This window comes from Lontra canadensis, unplaced genomic scaffold (assembly GCF_010015895.1).
Source record: "Lontra canadensis isolate GAN:19392208 unplaced genomic scaffold, GSC_riverotter_1.0 scaffold93, whole genome shotgun sequence".
NCBI lineage: Eukaryota > Metazoa > Chordata > Mammalia > Carnivora > Mustelidae > Lontra > Lontra canadensis.
Window position 1 is genome coordinate 901,858 of NW_022631087.1, and position 20,613 is coordinate 922,470.

Below are 20,613 nucleotides of genomic sequence, written 5' to 3' on the forward strand. Positions count from 1 at the left end.
TCACTGAGTGTACTAACGGTGTGCCAGACACCATACTAACTCTGTTCATACTTAGAATGAGAGGCAGATAATGTGAGGAATAGATGAGGAAACAGGCTTAATTTTACTGGTAGTAACTGTTTGAGCCTGGGTCTATATACCTTCCAAGTCTGTGTTATTTGCCATATATACTGGCTTTCTAGATATAATTGATTTTTTACATTTTTTTTTTTTTAGTAGTCTCCACACCCAACATGGATCTTGAACTCACGATCAAGAGTTACATGCTCTACTGACTAAGCCAGCCAGGTGTCCCTAGATATAATAAATATAACTGATTTTTTTAAAAAAAGCTTTGAATTTTTAATATGTTTTGCATTTTCTTAGCCACAGGTCATTAAAACTCTGGTAGAAGTTGGTAAACTTCCTCTTTTCTCTGTACCTTTTTGATACTATGTGATTGCTTTCTATCTCCCATGAACTAGTGGGAAGATGTAGGACAATTAGGTCAGAAAAGACAAAAGCAGGGGTAAAGAAACTGAGAAATAACTTTGAGTATCAACGATATCTTTGGTATTCTAAAGATCAATTGAATTTACCTGTTTTGTAAGCAGTTTTTGAATTTAAATGAGTTTGTATATGTGATATAGTCCTCTGATTATTATTAAATATAGATAGTTAAGAGAGCCTAGGAATTTAAAAACAAGACAGCAACCTTTAAAATTATTTAATTTTTTTTAAACAGGCAGAAACTAAATTTTATAATGGTCTCTTGTTTTATGGAGAAGGAGGTAAGTTTTAAAATTTCATATTATAGTGTCATGATGCCTTTTTTGAGATTGAAATGAATGAAAAGTTGACAGTTCTAGGACTACCGTGATTAATTAATGTATACCTTGAGAAAATAAGCATTCAAATTTTTTGTTGGTTTATTTGTTTGATAAGCAGGTGGAATAAACCTGAGTGATGGAGCAGTAGCAAATTCTCTAAAATCTATTTGTGATATTTTTGTAAGTTAAAAAGAACTGTGACTAGATAAGGATTTCCCTTGAATTTGTTAAATAGTGAAACAGATGGTTATTTTTAATTGAAGGATTAATGACTGTCTTATGTTTCTTTTCAGTATAAAAATTCTGTTTTTAATATTATGCAGATTAAAAGATATACTAATGAATAAAAATTGTATTTATTTTTCTTTTTGGGTCTTGACTAAGTTTAAATTAAAAAACTGAAATAAGATTCTTCATGTTGCCTTTTAAAGCTACAGATTCCAGCATGGTGGAAGGTGATTGCCAAATTCAAATGGGAAGATTTATTTCATTCTTACAGGTGACTGTTTTTTACTTTCCATTGTTTGTTTTTTTTTTAAGTTTGGTGAATTACACAAAATTAAAAAGATTTCTGAAACCTTCAGATGCTAAGAATAAGTACTTTGAATGGTAAAACACTAAGTAGACATTGGATTGTAGTTTAAGAGGTTATAATTCGTGAAGTGTTTTCATAGCATTTTATAGAAATAAGGTCTCAAAGTAAGGTTTTGATTTTGTTTTTTGTTTTGTAATAATTTAATTTGTGAACAATTTGTCACCATGCCTTTTAAAATAACTTAAACTTTATGCCGGGTAGGAAGATAATTTATGCCAGAAAAACTTGTTAGTGGAGATGGTTAAGCTAGTACATGAGCAATGATAAGGTTTTTAAAAGTAGCACTTGATGCTTCTAACCAGATGTTTCAAACATTTCAAACCAGATGTTTTCATCACTGCAGTTTTAGTTATTCTAGGTCTTTGGTTTAGTTTTGTGAAAAAAATGAAAGAACTTCCCATTTCTTCTCTCTCCATTATAAAAACAATGCTAAAACCATATGAAAAAAGCAAAAATTGGAGATAAGGAAAAACTCCCCCTACCTCCTGATTAAGTTCAAGACTTGATGTATTTCACTGAATCAAGCATACTAACATATTATTCAGTTCACTTATATCTTTACTACCCTTTTTTGTCTCCTTGTTGTAATTGAGAGCATTTTTGTTGAACTTGACCTCTATTGTGTTATGTGTCAGTCAGGGGCTAGTCCAGAAAACGAATCACAGCTTCAGAAGAGGTGATTTGATATAGAGGATTGATTATATAAGTGTTGGAGGGTTGAAAGAAAAGAGGACAGTGAGGTCATCCAGAGGAAGGGGAAAAGGAGGAAGGATTGGGGTTACCAGAATATGGGAGCTTGGAGCAGGAGCCCTGTGTAGTTGTTGCTTATACTTGTGAATGAGGCAGTGCTGCTGCCTGGCTGGCTGGCACCTCTGAGAGGGCAATACAAGGTCGGTTCTGGAGTTTGAAAGAAGCTGGAGGTGGAGCAAACTGCCATTGCTGGGGTGAACTGCTCTTGCCTGGGTTATGTTGGTAAAAACACCAAGAGTACTTATTGTGGAAGTTAAGGCTATAAGGGGAAAAAACAAGAACTTTGGGAAGTTTCTAGAAGACCTGATGATTTCCCAGGTGTCAAAATGAACTATAAGGTCTTGAGTTAAATAACTGGGGGTATGATTAACATCTTTGTAGGGTCTGGAAGATATTATTTGTATGTTTTTCTGACTAAAGGTATATTGAAATTTTCCCTCATTGTTTTGATTGATGCACTTTGGAGATGGGCCAAACCTATACTGCCTTTTAGCTAATGACATTATTAAGGCATTTATTATGACATTGACACATGAATTACTAGGAATGTTTCATATTTAATGTTCAGAGCATCCTAGTGAAGTAATCATTTTTCTCTTATTTTTACACATTAATAAATGTAACCTCAGAAAGAGAGAAAAAAATTCCCAAAGTCTTTGAAAGGAATTTAGACTTAGGTCTTTGTATCCCTTTCCTTCTCCACCCCTACTAGGAGTTAGGTATGTTTCATGCTTTTACTTTGTTGGAAATACAGTCCTGTATGATTTCAGGAGTGTGGGTTAGAGTTCTGCATCATTCTGTGTGGTTCTTGAATCATTTAACTGTCAATTAAATCATATACCACCTGTAAAAATCCCAAAGCACCAAGAAGTAGAAAGGATGTCCTTTTCCCATCTTTAGTGTCCTTTTAGTGCCATCTGTTGGCAGTACTTAACAGGAAGCCTACTGGCAGAGATCTAAGAAATGTAATTTGCAGTCCCAGTGAATGTGTCAGTTTCTCCCTCTAGTTTTACCAAATTTTGCATTTCTTATTTTAAGGATATTCTATTTGGTGCATACAAGTTTAGAATTGTTCATCATTCTTTATAAATTGAATCTTTTATTATGTTGTTATAGCAGTTGACCCTGTTCAACTATAATTATGTATATAATATGCAGTTACATAAATGTATATCATATATTATAGCTGTGATGTGCTAACAATTTTGTCTGATATTCTCACTGCCTCAGCACTGTTTTAGTTAACATTTTCTTGGTTTATCTTTCTATATTTCAACCTTTCAATATCATTATGTTTTAGTTATGTTTTTTTAAAACCACATGTATCTGGATTTTGCTTTATTATGCAATCTGAAAATCTGAAAATCTCTGTCTTTTAATTGGCTAATTCATTCTATTTCTTTTTTTTTTTAAGATTTTATTTATTTATTTGACATAGAGAGAGAGGTCACAAGTAGGCAGAGAGGCAGGCAGAGAGAGAGGTGGAAGCTGGCTCCCTGCTGAGCAGAGAGCCCAATGTGGTGCTTGATCCCAGAACCCTGAGATCATGACCTGAGCCAAAGGCAGAGGTTTAACCTACTGAGCCACCCAGGCACCCCATATCTCTATCTTATGTAAATAGTCTGTTATATATCTGGACTTGTTTCTACCTTTTTTAACTTTGTGCTGTTTGTCTGCATTTTCTGCTCTTTGCTTTTATTGAACTTTTAGAAGTTTAATAAGAAAGACAAAACTAGAGTTATTTAAGTAAAATTGAAATGCATTATTTTCATTTTCAAACATTTTCAATTGACTTTGGATCTCATTGACAGCTGCATAAAATTCCATTTTTAAACTATAAACCTAGCATACGTTAGCAACTGTTCTTGGTGCTGGTATATAGCAGTGCACAAAACCAACAGAAATTCTTGCCCTCGTAGAACTTAAAATCTGGAATAGCCATGGGTTTAGTCAAGTTTTGAATACTTTAGGATACAAACTGGTTTTTTAGGTTTAAGCATCGAGAGCTTCTGAAAGAAGTTTTCCAAAGGTGTGGGACATAGTAGATGCGAATTAATTAATTAATGACAAATATATTCCTGCAATAATTAAAATTTCCCTTTCTCTGTGCCAGGCTTGTTTATAGATGAAGTTAAAAGTAATAAACATTTGAAGTTATTTCAGAGGGACTTTGGGAGAGCCTTTTTCCTCATATCATACTTTCTAAATTGGCAGTTTTTGAGCTTTTTCATTCAGATGTTCACTTCCGTGTTCATTTAATAGGACAAAAATATATTGAGAAGCAGCTGAGGGTTAGCCACCATGCTGGCCAGTGGATATTTAAAAGAAGGAATAAGATCTCTGTTAATTACATGAGTAACTAAAATACAAGACTCAAAATAGAAGTGTGAGTGAAATGCTATGGGAACAAACCAGTAGAAATTACTTTGACGTTCAGGAGAGGAGTTAAGAATGGATTGCTTGAAGGATGCTTGAAGTTCTCTGGCTGCAGGTTAACTGGAAACATTTTTGCTTTTGTTTAATATGTTACCATAAAGTTGAGAAATGGTGGCATTTAAAAAACAACTACGTAACATATACTCAACTTGTCATTTCAGGAACTGTCTTGTTTTGTTACAAGGTGCTATGAAGTGGTGATGAACGTAGTCCATCAGCTGGCTGTTCTCTATATCAGTAACAAGTAATGGATTTTATAAATATTTTTGCATTTGTAATAGAGATGCAGGGAATATTTTCTAAAACTAGCCATTATCTGAAATAGTTTTTTGTCTCTTTGCTCATTTATTTATTCATTCTTTCATTCATTTATTCACCATCCTTTGAAGTCTCATAATGTTTCAAACACTAGGTGTGTAATACGTAGGCTAATAAGACAGTTTCTGCTGTGGTGAATGATCTTTTATCTGTCTGAATAAGAATGTTGACAGAATATACTTAAATTTTATTATATAGAAAAAGACTATTATGGAATCAGAACATGTACCAAATTCTCTCTCCTTATTTCTCCTTTACAGTGACTGTTCCCTGGCTTATTAGAATCACATGGGACTTTCCTTAAACTACAGAATCTGGGGGAGTGGGACCAGGGAATATACGCTGAAAAAATTTTGCTTTTATTCAAATGATCTTCTGAGTTTGGGAACCACTGTTCTAAATCAGGAAAAATGATCAAATTTTCATAGACCTTGCTGTTCTTAATGACCACAAAGTAGTATCTCACATTCAATTAATACTTTATACTTAAAAATTTTCCCATTTACAATTTAACTGTGACCTTACTGTAACTTTGTTTAGTAACATGACAAGGGGTTCTCAGTTATGAGAAGTAATTGAGGCCCAGAGGAATTGTATGAGATTCCGCAGCAATTGAGATGCTGTTCTTTGATCACCAGTCCATTCATTGTTGTTCTTACTATATACCAGGCTGCATCTTAACTCTCTTTATAAACTGGGAGACTGTGTTAACTGCTTCTCATTTTCATGTTTTTCTCCTCAGTCAGGTGTTTATTTTGTGTTCTGTTCTTTCACTGAAGCTGTTCTCATGGCAGGAGGGAATGAGAGCATAGCTCCTCTAACCCCTGCAGTACCTGATGTATAATTCAGAGAGTACTCCCCACCACCACACCCCGCCCAAGAAAGATGAAATTTATTTGTATTTTGTATTTAATTTTTAAAATATTCTATCTTGTGGAATATCTATATGTCCTTTGATATACAAGTACTACTTTAAATTATTTACTGTTGAGTAAAAGATGTCTAGGAAGTAAAATTGAATTATCCCAGGGCTTTTGACTTTAGTACAATGTTGGTTGATGCATTGTTTTTCAGTAGGAATGGGAACTCAGAAATAAATCTGACTAGTTTCCAAATGCCAGTTTGGGTAGGATAACAAAGATTCTGGTTGGGAATTGAGAAATTCTAACTGTTTCGAAAGAAATGAGTATCAATTTTGTTATTTCTCCGCCTCTATCCCAAACTCAGTCCTTTAGGTTTAAATGGCTAGGGTTATTCATGGGCCACATATTGTTATTTCCGTGCCCATTGAGTAAGGTGTGGGCAGGGATAGCCTTGACTCTGCATATACAAGTTAGTTCTCTTCTAGTTAGTTAGTTCTCTTTAGGCTGATGACAGCCTAAATAATGATACATAGGTGTTAAAATCCCAAGACCTTCTGCTGCTGTGTGTTTTCCTTAAAATAAAAATGGACTGTGGTAAAAAAGGAGTTTTTTAAATTGGATGTTATTTTATTACAGGATTGCACCCAAAATTATAGAGACAACTGGAGTTCATTTTCAGGTAAAAGTAATTTAGGTTGAACTGTAGAACTATAATTTTTACTATAGTTTGCTGTGGAGTTTATATGGTTGGGGAGTAAAAAATTATAGCGAAACTCTTAAAGAGGTTTTTTGTTGTTGTTGTTGTTGTTTGCCTTTTTTCTATTTTATCTGTGAAGTTGATGAGGTATTACTGACCCACTATCAGTATAACTCTTTTTTTTTTTTTTTTAAGATTTTATTTATTTATTTGACTGACGGAGATCACAAGTAGGCAGAGAGGCAGGCAGAGAGAGAGGGGGAAGCAGGCTCCCTGCTGAGCAGAGAGCCTGATGTGGGGCTCCATCCCAGGACCCTGAGATCATGACCTGAGCCAAAGGCAGAGACTTTAACCCACTGAGCCACCCAGGCGCCCCAGTATAACTCTTTTTTTCCCCCAGTTGTGGCCAGTGGAGGTTCTCTTAAATGGTCTCTTTAGAGAGTGAAACAATTCAACAATTCTGTAAAATCACAATTAAGGATGAAGTAGTGGGCAAAGTGTTTCTCTATTTAAGGCTTGTTGTTCCATCTGAGGATTAATAGTTTCATCTGTGTATTAATAAACTGATTTATCCACTGCTTTAATTCAGTAGTAATTAGCCCAGTGTGTTTAACTTTAAAAATCCCTAAGAAGCTTAACCTGTAATTAGTGATTAAATGATAATCATTAAAGGTTTTTTTGACAGACTATGTATGAGCACTTGGGGGAGCTGCTAACTGTTTTGCTTACTCTGGATGAAATTATTGATAATCATGTCACATTGAAAGAGCACTGGACTATGTACAAAAGGTGAGCCAGTTAAAATGGTTAAAATAGTCTCTTACTTTGTATAGTTAATATATTAGTAAAAAGGAAGTAAACGTAAATAATGGAGATCTTTTAAAAGACCTGGAGATCTGTATTTAGAAGGATCTCATGTTAAATGTTTTTATGAATACAGCAACCATTTTTTGAGAGTATAAATTTATACTTGTATAAAGCCTCCTAATTCTTAAAGTATAGTAGAATGTTAATTTGAGTACCTTAGAACTCAGGTTTGTTTTTTCCTAGGGTTCTATTCAAGTGACCGTTGTTTTTCATGAACCTGGTTTTATTTCACTGTATATTCTTAAGACCTGTTTAAGTTGAGGCGTCTTATGTTGTTCATCTGGTATCTAGAATATCTGAATTTAGGATGATAGAAAAAGGTATGATTAGAAAATTAAATATATTAGCATTGTTTTTATTCAGATTTTCAAATGTATAGAACCAAACAGGAAATACAAATATAAAATTTTGATTTCTTGAAAAATTTTCAATTGAAGACTTTATTAGGAAAATTGAAGGTCTTTCTCCTAATCTTCCATAAGGTTACTGAAATCTGTCCATCACAATCCTTCAAAATTTGGAATTCAGGAAGAAAAACTAAAGCCATTTGAAAAGTTCTTGCTGAAGCTAGAAGGGCAGTTACTTGATGGAATGATATTTCAGGTATGAGCACTTTATCAGGCTATACTGAATGGGTTCCTTAGTTGAGCCAGCTCAGAACTATAGTATGACGCTTTCATAGCATATTGTTGAAATATGTGTTCTTTAAAAGTGCTGTAGCTTAAACCATTGTTAGTGTACTAAAATACAATTATTTTAGTACCAAGTAGTAAAAAAAATTAATAGTACTAGTTATATTTGGGGTGAGGTTTTTTTTTTTTAAATTATGTAAAAGGATAAAACTATTCAAGGATCAAGATCTAAGCAGTTATGTTAATGTTTGTGGTTAACCTCTGTATCTGGGTTTGTTATACTGCCTTTTAAATGTCTGGTTAATTCTTCCTGGGCTCAGGGAATATAATTTGGGTTTGTTCAGTCAGATAGCTTCCTACCACTTAGTAGCTTTTTAAAGCTTAAATTAATTAAAATGAAAGAAAATAAAATTTCACTTTCTCCACCACTTTCAACTGCTTACTAGCTATATGTAATCTAATTATTGCACCATACACTTCAAACTTATATATATATCAATAATATCATAATGAAGCTGGGAGAAAAATAGCCATAATTAGTTTGTGGCTAGCTATCTTACTAGCACAAATGTAGAATATTTCTGTGATCACAGAAAATTCTTTTGGCTAGCACTGCTTTGGGTAATATTTATCAGAAATTGCAATATTTTTATATTTAAAATCTGCTTCAGGGTTTTTTTTTTTTTAATATTTATTTATTGACAGGCAGAGATCACAAGTAGGCAGAGAGGCAGGCAGAGAGGATAGGGGGAAGCAGGCTCCCTCCTGAGCAGAGAGCCCGATGCGGGGCTCGATCCCAGGACCCTGAGATCATGACCTGAGCTGAAGGCAGAGGCTTTAACCCACTGAGCCACCCAGGTGCCCCTTCAGGGTTATTTTTAATATATTTTACATAATCACAGTTTTTAAAAAATTGATGTATAGGTGACACATAATGTTACATTAACCTCAGGTGTACAACATAGTGATTGACAAGTCTATACATCATATTATGCTCAGGATCACAGTTTTTACAGATCGATCTGAACTCTTGTTTATATCAGTTTAATGGCTAGTGTATTAGATTCAGAAGGTCTTTTTTTGTCATTGATTCTTTTTCCAGGAGATTTTTTTTTTAAAGATTTTATTTATTTATTCATTTATTTGACTGAGAGAGCACGAATCAGGGGAGGGGCAGGAGGAAGATAAGCACACTCCACACTGAGCACACAGCCTGACACAGGCCTCTATCCCAGGACTCTAGGATCATGACCTGAGCCCAAGTCAGACACTTAACTGACTGAGCCACCCAGGTGCCCCTCCAGGAGACATTTCTATACATTCTGTAATAAAGTGCTAGGAAAGTAATTGTAATCAGAAAAAATTTACTCTTAAAAGTGCAAAGTAAAATAACAAGACATGTTTTCCAGTGCTGCATCAGACATATCTTCTATACATCACTGAATATCCCTGTGTGTCTCTTCATGTAGAATTATGGATTTGTGGGGTGCCAGGATGGCTCAGATGGTTAAGCCTCTTGCCTTTAGCTCAAGTCATGATCTCTGGGTCCTAGGATGGAGCCCTGAGTCAGGCTCCCTGCTCAGTGGCGAGTCTGCTTCTCCTTCTCCCCACACCCTACACCTCTCATGCCCTCTCTCTCTCTCAAATGAATAAAAAATATCTTAAAAAAAAAAAAAGAATTACGGATTTGTGGTTCAGTTTTATTGCACTAACTGGTACTCAAATATGTACATACATACATATTCTAAAGGATTTAGATATTAGATGACATTAAGGTAAAAACTTGAGCCTCATAGTTAGTAAAATTAGAATGATGAATGTAGATCACACATACTATATTTAAATCTGTTTAATAGTTTACTATCCAGGGTCTAAATTTCTCTTTAAATGTTTCCTGTTTAGGCCTGTATAGAACAGCAGTTTGATTCTCTGAATGGAGGAGTATCTGTGTCAAAAAATAGCACTTTTGCTGAAGAATTTGCACATAGTATTCGTTCAATTTTTACAAATGTAGAAGCCAAACTCGGTAATGTAAAGTGCATTTTTAAATTTTTGTTGCTAAAGTTTGCATTTCCTTGAACGTAGAACTTAAGTGTTATTTGTTTCAATTTTCTTTCATGCTTTTGTTTTTTATAAGGAGAACCTTCTGAAATTGACCAGAGAGACAAGTATGTTGGAATTTGTGGACTTTTTGTACTGCACTTTCAAATTTTTCGAACTATTGATAAGAAGTTTTATAAGTCTTTATTGGACATTTGTAAGAAAGTAAGAACTTGGAATTTTTATTTTTTTCAATTTCAATAGATGAAAAAGATTTTGGATAAAATTGGATATTCTAAAATGTATTTTATTCCTGCTTACAAAAGTGGCAATTCTTATAATATTTTATAATAATTATAAAAATAATATTATAGTATTCATTTTTAAAAACCAGGCATCCCGGAAATAAGTACTATATAATTCCACATCGTATCAATACCTGTTTGTGGAGGTTTTTCCAGATTTCTTCCTATAAATTAAATTCCTACTACTGTTACTTTTTTCTCTTCTTTTTCTTCTATTCTTCTCCTCTTCTTACCATCCCTTCTCATTATTGAAGTAGAAAAAAAATTGAAATCGGTTTTACATCTTTGCTATTTCCATGATGTAATATCTGGTTTCAAAATTGAAAATTTAGTTTGTGTGTAGAATCAAGTGATACATGACTATGAGTACCCAGCCATCTTGGGTCTTTTATTTTTTCACTAATGTAGAATAAAAGTAAAAGTCATGAGGATTCAAGTTTCTGTTTGCTTTTTGCATATTTTTATCTGAAAATCTGTGTGTGTGTGTGTGTGTGTGTGTGTATGTATTTAATATTTAGGCAGAATAAAATTATTTTCATGTTCCACGTCAGATACTGGAGTGCCTTAATTGTGCCACAGCACAATAATATGTTTCATGATCTATTAGTGATTATAAATTGTCTTCCATTGCATATGATAGAACTATTAAATAGCTTATTGTTTAGCCTGTATTTATTAATTTCCCTTCCTTATGTTTACTATTTCAGGTACCAGCCATCACTCTAACTGCTAATATTATTTGGTTTCCTGATAATTTTTTGATCCAGAAAATACCAGCAGCTGCCAAACTTCTAGACAGAAAAAGTCTTCAGGCCATTAAAGTACACAGAGATACGTTCCTACAGCAGAAAGCTCACTCACTTACCAAGTAGGTTTTATAAGTGCTCATAATGAATATATTTATATACTTCATATTCTTGGATTTTATATTGACTCAAAATATGTGGAAAACACTTGGTTATAAGAATAAATTTATTTATTACCAGAGGAAAATGTTGGACAATCTCTAGGAGACTTATTTTTTAGGATTTTTTTTTTTGCTTTACATGATGTAGGTTTAAACTCTGTTAAAGATATAGGAAAACTATACTTTATGGAGATGTATGTGTGTGTACATACGTACCTAAATATAAGTGCATTTGCATACATGGATGCATGCACACATAACTTTTTATCGATACATTAAATATTTTTTGTGTGAAGTGTAGTTCCTGTAGTAGACGCCATTTGATGACATTAAAAGTATTGTGTGTTCATGATTCAGTGATAGTTTTTAGGAGTTGATTTTAATTTGATGCACTCCTTTTTTTAAATTTTTATTTTTATGAAAGTAATATATGTACATATTTAAAAAGTCAAGTACTAAAAGTTTAAAGGGAAAAATAATTGTCTCCATCCCACTTTCACCCTGTATCAGAGTCCTAGTCAGTTAAAGAACACTTTTAACTTTAGTTTCTTCTGATATTTACATCCTTATATTTTGTCTAAGTCTTACTATGTAAATTTTCAAATATGCACAAAATAGAGAAAACAGTATAATGGACCTCCATGTTCTCATCGCCTAGATTCAACATTTAAATTAACTGCACATTCTTGAGTGCACTACCAAGAGCACATGTTGACCTGGATGAAGATTTTAAGTCAAGTGATCCAGGACTGTGCTACTGGCCCTGTGCTGGAGACAGTTTTTATTTGTGACATGGTTAAAAGATAATAGGGAAGTTTATCTACTTCCTTTTGATTTCGACCATCAAGGGGAAATAGGGCCACTATTTCAGAGTAGGGAAAGAAAGAGTTAGGTCAGGAATGTAGGAGGTCCTCTGAAGCATCTCTTAGTACTCCCAAGTCCTGTGATTAAAGTCAGTGGAAAATGACAATTACTCAATTTAGGCAGAATTACTCACAGCAGAGATTTCTGAACTCTCTTGTACATTTTAAAACAGAACTAAGAAGGGAAAAAGACATAGTTTGGATTTAAGGAAATGAATCCAATAAGATGGAGAGATAGGGATCAGGTTTAGTAGCAGTAATTAAATGAATATTTTGATTATCAGACGCATAATGTTCTTTAACAGTGTGATGTAGTTGCTAAAAATGCCGGTATATACTTGGATTACATTAATAACTATACCTGGGTTGTGGGAACTGATAGTTATATTATCTATGCCATCTGAATTGGTAGTTTTGTTGAAGTTTTATTCATCAGATCATAGTCAGTATTTGGTGGTGTCACGTTTTAAGAGGGACACAAATGCAGCAACCCTAAAAGAAGCTGGTCAGGATATGTCAGAAGACCTGACTACCATGCCCTTTGAAGAATCTCTATATAATTTGGCCTTTCAAAGAGAAATCTGAGGAATGCTCCTTAAATATTTGAGAGGCGTTCAGATAGAAGAGGGAATAGATTTGATCTCTGTGGATCCAGAAGGTTGAACTAGAACCAAAAGATGATGACAGATCATAATAATTACCAATATTATTGAGCTCTGTGTAGCAGGCATTGTGCTAAAGGCTTTAAACACTTTGTCTCATACAAACTCTGTAGCAGTCTTCTCATATGGAAAATAATAAAGGTTGCAACTAATATTAACCTGGTCCTTTCTGTAAGCCAATAACTAAAATATTTCAGGAACTTCACATGTATCATCTCTTTTAATCATCCGAGAATTTTATGAGGTAGATACTGTTGTTATGGCCATTTTATAGGTGAGAAAATTGAAGTAGATTAAACTTACCCAAATTTAAGCAGCTAGTAGATGGCGGAGCTGGACAGTCCCAACTCTAGAGCACAAGCTGTTACCTGCTACTCTATAGTCCTCGTTTTATCCCATTTTTAGATAAAGAAAATGAGGCTTAGAGAAGTGAACTTCACCAGATCACACAACTAAGTACGTGTTAGAGAAGGCATGCAGACCTGTACCAGTCCTCCTGTAGCGCGTCTGCAGCAGTCAGACAGGCTGCTCTGAGAGCTAATGCGCTCTTTCCCTCGAGCTGAGTAGGTAGACTGTAGATGACCAGTGGTCCAAGATGCTGTAGGAAGGGAGGCTTATCAGGCGGAAGACTGAAGAAGTTGACTTTCAGTGACACCCCCCCTCCCCGATAACATTTTATGTTTCTAAATTATTTGATTCTAAAGATACAGTCACCACAGAGCTCCAGGGAGCTGAAGTGTCCTTTCAGGGAGCTAAAGGGGATAGTGTCCTTTTCAGTCTCCTTGCAGTTCTCCCAAAGAAACCTCGGAAGAGAGGAAACACTGTGATCAGCATAAGTTTTGTCTAATATTTTAGGAAAAGTTGAGGGAGTTACTGAGAGCTCTCCCAGTAAGGTTCCAGAGTTCATTACGTAAGTGAGAAGGAAGCAGTGGGGGACAGTTTCCCTGCCCTCCCACTATGCACTAGACTCTAGCTGGCCAAGTGCCCCAGCCACGTTCTTGACTGGGGTTCAAGGTTTGTAGGTGTGTTGCTACATTTTGCTTTTCCTTCACAACCATTTCGACCCTGGGAACACTGACTTTAAAGGATAGAGGTATGAACCTTCGTTTCAAACCTCTGTTGACATACAAATGTTGACACCATTTTGTGTTTTATATTGGGACAGGAAATTTTTTCTCATTAGTATTTTTCCTGTTCATACTTTGAAATGAAGCTGACCATATGACAGACCTTTGGCTATTTTTGGACACCCTTTGTCAATGAACTTGCTTTTTAAGGCTTGAAGCAGTTTCATTTTTATGTATTTGCAAGAGATGAAGATCATCTGGTGTCTGGAGGGAGTAGTAATGGGTGGAGTAACAGGCAAACTTCTGCTTCGTTCTGCATAGTCTGATCTAAAACCGAGTGAATGCCTTTGACTGCGGTATTAGCCTTCTTCATAATGTTATCGATTATCGTCAGGGAGCACTCCGTAATGTAGGCCTCTCCCTTCTGTCCTTGCTTGTGACTTTTCTGTTCCTTCCTGTATGTTATGTCCCTGCTGAATACTGATCACAGCCTCCTCAAAAGTGGAGGCATTGCCCTAGGACTTTACTCTTTCTCTGTGTTCCACACTTTTAAGTTGAATAATCCACAAGTCAAATAATGTTAGCACCATTCAAGGCAAAGCCAAAAATGCAGCGGTTGGTGTTATTTGTTTAATGGAATCCTGGCTCAGCAGAAATTTTTCTGAGATTTGATGCTAGGTTTCACTCCTTAAAACACAGTCATTAAAAATTTTGGTGTAATCCCTCTTCAGGCTGAGTTCTTGAGATTGTCAGACGGCTTGGCAGTATTTTTTGTTTGCTTGTTTGTTTTTAAGATTTATTTACTTATTTTAGAAAGAGCAAGTTTGAGCGAGCCTGAGTAACCCCTTCAGTGGGGTTAGGTGCAGAGGGAGAGGGAGAGAGAATCCTTAAGCAGACTCCCCTCTGAGTGCAGAGCCTGATGTGGGGCACCATCCCAGGACTCCGAGATCATGACCTGAGCCGAAATCGAGTCAGTGGCTTAGCCAACTAAGCCGCCCAGGTGCCCCTGAAGGAGGTTTTTAGAAAGAGTTGGTAACATCAGATCCTACAAAGGGGAATTCATTTTTTTCCCACACTTTTGGCTTCTGGGCCAAAAATTCCCATCTTGAGCAATTTGAGATGCACTGATAGAGTGATTCAGTGTTTGTAATTGGGCTGCATAGGAAAATTATGTTATTGATTTAGTCTTTCCCGGATGGGAAATCTTTCTAGATTTGGGCTTGTATCTTGGCTCAGCTGTGTACCAGTTGTTTGATCTTGGGCATGTTATTAACTTCCCTGAGTATCAATTTCCTCTTCTGTAAAATGGAGATCATAATACCTACCTCATAAGGCTAATGTGAGGATTGAATGAGTTACTTTGTGTGAGGTTCTCAGAACAGTGGCTGACATAATAAGTATTCAGTAAATGCAACTTTTATGACCAGATTTTGACCACTTCCAGTCTCCCATTCTGGTTCAAGTTGTTATCCCCTTTCTTCTGTATTATCACAGTAGCTGCCTAAGTGGTTTTCCAATATTACCCTTGTTCCCTTTATAGTTTATTTTTAGCATATCAGCCAAGGTGATACTGGTCCTCTGCAAAGTTAGATTAAGTCACTCTGTTCATTAAGTCACTCTGTTGGTGGCTTTCCATTGAAATCCTCCCTATAAGTTCTTACACAAATCCTGTTCTACTCCCCCTCTTTCCCATACCGCCCCCTCCCACTTCTCTGATTTCCTTGTTTGCTCATCCCTGCTCTCTGACCTCCAGCCGAACTGACTTCTTTGTTATTACTTGAACATGCCAGACTTACTTACTGTTTTAGAGCATTTGCATTTGTTATTCACTTTCCTAGAATTCCCTTCTCATATATTAACATGGATTACTCATTCATCTTCTTCAAATCATGGCTCAAAAACTTTTCAATGAGCCTGCTTTGATCACTGTATTTAAAATTGTATCTGCCACTCAAGTCCCTATCTCTTTTCCCTGCTGCATTTTTTCCATAGCACGTATCATCTAACATCTTATAGATTTTAATTATTGATTTCTTTATTAAGCCGCTCTCCTTTCTAGAATGTAAGTTTCATTGTGGCAAGAATTTTTATCCATTTTGTTTACTGCTAACTTTTGTTTTTAGTACTGAGAAAGAGTGCTTCAGCTATATGGGCATTCTGTAAACATTTGTTGAATGAGTAAATTATAGATGTATGTAGGATGTTTATAGTTTGAAAACCGTGGCTGCTACAAGGAAATATTTTATCCCAACCAGTTCAAAGAAATGGAAGTAAATTTTCTTTCCTGTGCTGAGTAACTGCAATATTTTCCTTTGTTAGAGATGTACAGTCTTACTACGTCTTTGTGAGCTCATGGATGATGAAAATGGAATCTATTTTATCTAAAGAGCAGAGAATGGATAAATTTGCTGAAGACCTCACCAATAGATGTAATGTTTTTATACAGGTAGTTGCATCTTCTTACTTAGAATATTTTGGGGGTCATTTCTTTGTTAATCCAATGTATAGAAGTAACCCTTTGAAAAAACTGGAAAGGATAGGATATGTTTTTGTTTTTAAAAACTGAAATTGATTTGATTGCGTTTGGATCTGTGTGATTTATTAATTTGTATATTCTAATACATGCAATTATATTCCCTTCAAAGCACGACTTTTTGCTGTTTTGATATGTTGTATTTCCATTATCCTTTAGTTCAAAATATTTAAGAAATTTTATTGTGATTTCTTCTTAGGTCTGTGAGTTACCTTGAAAGATATTTTTTAATTTCTAAAGATATGAGGATTTCCTTGTTATTTTTTATTATCGATATCTAGAAATAACAAGATAATTTCGGTAATTTGAAATGTGTTGAGATTGGCATTATGGCCCACCCTATGGTCAACTTTGGTAAACTTTTCATGTGCACTTGAATATCTAATTTGCATTTGTTGGTTGTAGTGTTCTGTATATGTCAAGCAGGTCATGTTTGTTAATGATTTTGTCTGCATATTGTATCAGTTACTGAGAGAATTGGTTTAGAGTCTCCCTCTGACATTGTGGATTTGCCTGTCAGTTTTTTTGAGGCCAAGTGAGTGTATAACATTCACAGTTGTTTTATCTTCTTGGTGAATTGAACCTTTTATCATTGTGAAATGTCCCTTTTATCTCTAGTAGTGTTCTTTGTCGTAGGTCTTGTGTGTGTGATAGTAGCATAACTATACCAGTTTTCTTTCAGTTAAGGTCTACATGGTATTTTTTTTTTGATCCTTTTACTCGCAACCTGTTTGACTCCTTATATTTAATGTCTGTCTCCTGAAGCAGTATAAATTTTTCTTCAGTCTGATAATCTTTGTTTTTTCATTTTTTAAAAAGATTTTATGTATTTATTTAGAGATAGATGCATGAGTGGGGTGAGGAGCAGAGGGAGAGGAACAAGCAGACTGTGCTAAGTGCGGAGCCTGATGTGGGGCTTAATCTCACAACCCTGAGATCATGACCTCAGCTGAAGCCAAGAGTCAAATGTTTAACCAACTGAGTCACCCAGGCATCCCTTTTCATTACTTTTTCTGTCATTGCTGATGTATTTGGATTTAAAGTAGCACCTGACTAATTGCTTTCTGTTTGTCTCACTTGTTCTATGTCCCTTTTTCCTTTCCTTTCTTCCTCTTTTGAATTAGTTTCATCATTTTATTTCTCCCACTATTAGGTTTTTAATTCTATATACCTTTATTGGTTTTTTTTAATAGTTACTGTAGAGATTTTAAGATACATCATTTAACCGTCAACTCCAGAATAAATGAGTAGTTTATCTCTTTCTAGACAGTGTAAGGATCTTAAGCCAACTTAATCATATTTATCACTTTCTCACCCCTGCTGCTATTGTTTATTTTTATTCTCTATATTAAACTTCACAAGGTGGTATTATTGCCGCTGCTGTTTTTATAGTCCATTTAGATTTACCCACATATTTATCTGTTCTGTCTTTCCTGCATCTCTCCATCCTTCTATTTGTGGAATATCTGTTAGTATTTCATTTAAACTGTCTCTCTAATGATGAATTATCACCATTTTTTTGTCTGAATATGTCTTATTTCAACTTCATTTTTGAAGGCAGTTTTGCTACATACAGAATTCTGGGTTGGCAGGATCCCTTACCTTCCTCCCCACTTTATCGTCTTCTCTCTTCTTTTATTTTTGTTGAGAAGTCAGCTGTCAGTTTTGTTGCTTTCTCAATGTGAGTCTTTCTCTGATTGCTTGTAAGATCTTTTTGGTTTTTAGTTAATATTACTCTGAGGTACCTAGGTGTAGTTTTCTTTGTGTCAGTGCTGCTTGGGATTTGTAGAGCTTCCAGGATTTATGGAAAACTCTCAGCCATTAAGTCTGCAAGTGCTCTTTTTGTTTTATTATCTCTTTCTCTCTCTCTCTAATTTTCTCTTCAGCTATGTCTAATCTACTGTTAAACCTATCACTGAATTCTTAATTATTTTACTTTTTAGCTTTTTGTTTTTTATAGTTTCCAGTTCTTTTTCTGAATAAATTTTGTTTCATTTCCTTCAACATATTCAGCATAATTATTTTGAAACCCATGTCTAATAATTTCATTATCTGGCTATTTCTCTTATCTCTTGTTTCTCTGGTTTTTGGATATATCTCATTGCTTTGTATGCCTGGTTATTTTCTTATAATGTGTGGCACATTGTATATGAAAAACTGTGGATATAATTAAAGATCTGGATTTTTTTTTTTCTCTAGAGAAGATTTAATAATCTTTGCTTCTGATGTACAGCTAGTCTAGGACAACTAGCAACCCAGATCACCTCAACTCAGTCATGGATTGTGATAATTTGAAATGGTTCCTAAATCCCATGATGGCTGTTTTTTTGAGTTCACCCTTACTTTTTAGGTAGTTGTTCAGGATCCCAATCCAGAACCTAGGTTTACAGGACCTCCATCCCTCTTTGATGGGCCATGAACTCCTATTTTCATCCCCCTTTCCTTTCTGTGAGATGTTGAAAGATAACGTTTGGCTTCTGTCTTTATTCTCTTTTGGAATGGGCAGATGTCTCTTAAGGGAAAGTGGCCACAAATGCCATACTCACCTCTCTGGGTTTCTGTCTTCTAGATTTTGCCCTTAAATTACCTTATTTTTGTGGTAGTTCTTTGATGCCTTCTAAGAAATTTAAAAACATATTTTGCCCAGATTTGCTAGTTGTTCTTTGTAGGAAGACTGGTCCAATTTATTTATTCTGCCATTAACAGAAACAGGCCCTAGATCTCTTCCCTCCCCATTTAGATTTTTAAATGACATCCTTTTAAATGACGCAAATTAATGGCCATCTGAATGGTATGATATCAACCTATGAGTTCTTTCTCCTCCATTACCCCGCAAAGAAGAAACTCCCTTTTCTCCCTGCCTTAGAGTTACACTTTTGCTGTTCCTTGTGTCTGCTTTTTAACTTTTCTAAGTGCTGCATTAGGGCAGAGTCTGGTGTAATAGTCCTGTATCTGACAAGGTAAGACTTGGGGCTCTTTCCTGTGTGTATGCCCCAAGCTTTAGTATTATTGTCTGTCACCTTTCTTAGGATGCTACCTTTTTTCTCGTTTCTTATTCTTTAATTTAGCACATCTCTATCACAGAGCCATCATTGGTTCAGAGAAACTCCTCCCTCCCATCTGTATTGACTATTACTCCTTTACTGAGTCATTGTGACACTGATGTCAGAGAGTTCTGTATCTCTCACATATGATAGAGGAAAAGAAAGAAAGTTGAGAATCAGTACCATATCACTTCTGCCCAACTCCTTGGATATATCCACAGTAGTATAGTTTAGGTTCATCTCTAAACTGTAACATGTATCTTTTCTTTGGTCCTTGATAACCCAAATAATCTTTATTATTATGTTTCTGTGTGGTTTTTTTAGATCTAAGTGAAAATATATCTGAGAGATAATATTCTTTTTGCTGATTTCTTATTCCATCCCATTTCCCTGGGTTTGCAAGCACTCAGAATATTTTTTAAACCTCACAAGACCTGTGTTCTTCCTTTGTGAATACAAGGATAGGAAGAAATTTGTTCTAATTGGGCCAGGAGGAGAAAAACTCTGATTAGTACCAGTATAGGCAGGGGACACGGTAGCAGATGGACAGTGGTGATCGGCTTTGGTGAAAAGGAAAGGGGGAATTGGCTTGAAAGTGAGAAATACCTTTTGATACATGTGCTGGCCAGAGAGCAGCTATCCTTCTCCTTCTCATTTTTCAGTTCCTAGTTCCTTGGAGTCCTTAGCTTTTGTCTGCAGCAGATAGGAGTCTTTATACTCTTGTCTGGCAGGTAAGATAAGGATGAATAGATACCTTCCTGACATTCAGATAATTTCTCTGAAGGGTTTGTGTGTTTTCTTAATGGGAAGATTCTTTAACTATAATTACATACCATAATTTTAACAGTACTAAACTTATGGTATGTAATGGGTTAAATACACTTTTAAGGGTTACTTTGAAACTTCACCATCGTGTGTATATTGTATGCGGAAAAGTATTTAAAAATCTTAAGAGCAGACTTTAAAATGAACTTTACAAACAATAGTTATTGGCAAGTTGAGGAATAATTATTACATAGAGAATGAAATGTTGAAGAAATGAAAGTTTTTATTGTAATTATAATCAGTGTTTTATTTTTTTTATAGGGCTTCTTATATGCATACAGTATTAGTACCATTATTAAAACCACAATGAATCTCTACATGTCGATGCAAAAGCCAATGACCAAAACCTCAGTTAAGGCATTATGCAGGCTTGTTGAACTTCTCAAGGTATGTTTAAAAT

The 20,613-nt window shown here is 35.1% G+C and overlaps 1 protein-coding gene across 2 annotated transcripts in view; it reads left to right on the forward strand.

Annotated features, from left to right (window-relative positions):
- WASHC4 (WASH complex subunit 4) overlaps nt 1-20,613 on the forward strand; it is a 60,795-nt gene that overhangs the window by 5,715 nt on the left and 34,467 nt on the right. For both annotated transcript variants that reach the window (XM_032836490.1, XM_032836489.1), the window contains exons 5-15: nt 725-770; nt 1,241-1,308; nt 4,752-4,834; nt 6,408-6,450; nt 7,154-7,257; nt 7,818-7,938; nt 9,870-9,993; nt 10,105-10,232; nt 11,020-11,180; nt 16,131-16,257; nt 20,475-20,600. In XM_032836490.1, the coding sequence (XP_032692381.1) occupies nt 725-770; nt 1,241-1,308; nt 4,752-4,834; nt 6,408-6,450; nt 7,154-7,257; nt 7,818-7,938; nt 9,870-9,993; nt 10,105-10,232; nt 11,020-11,180; nt 16,131-16,257; nt 20,475-20,600 (1,131 nt within the window). The remainder of the gene's footprint in view (nt 1-724; nt 771-1,240; nt 1,309-4,751; nt 4,835-6,407; nt 6,451-7,153; nt 7,258-7,817; nt 7,939-9,869; nt 9,994-10,104; nt 10,233-11,019; nt 11,181-16,130; nt 16,258-20,474; nt 20,601-20,613) is intronic.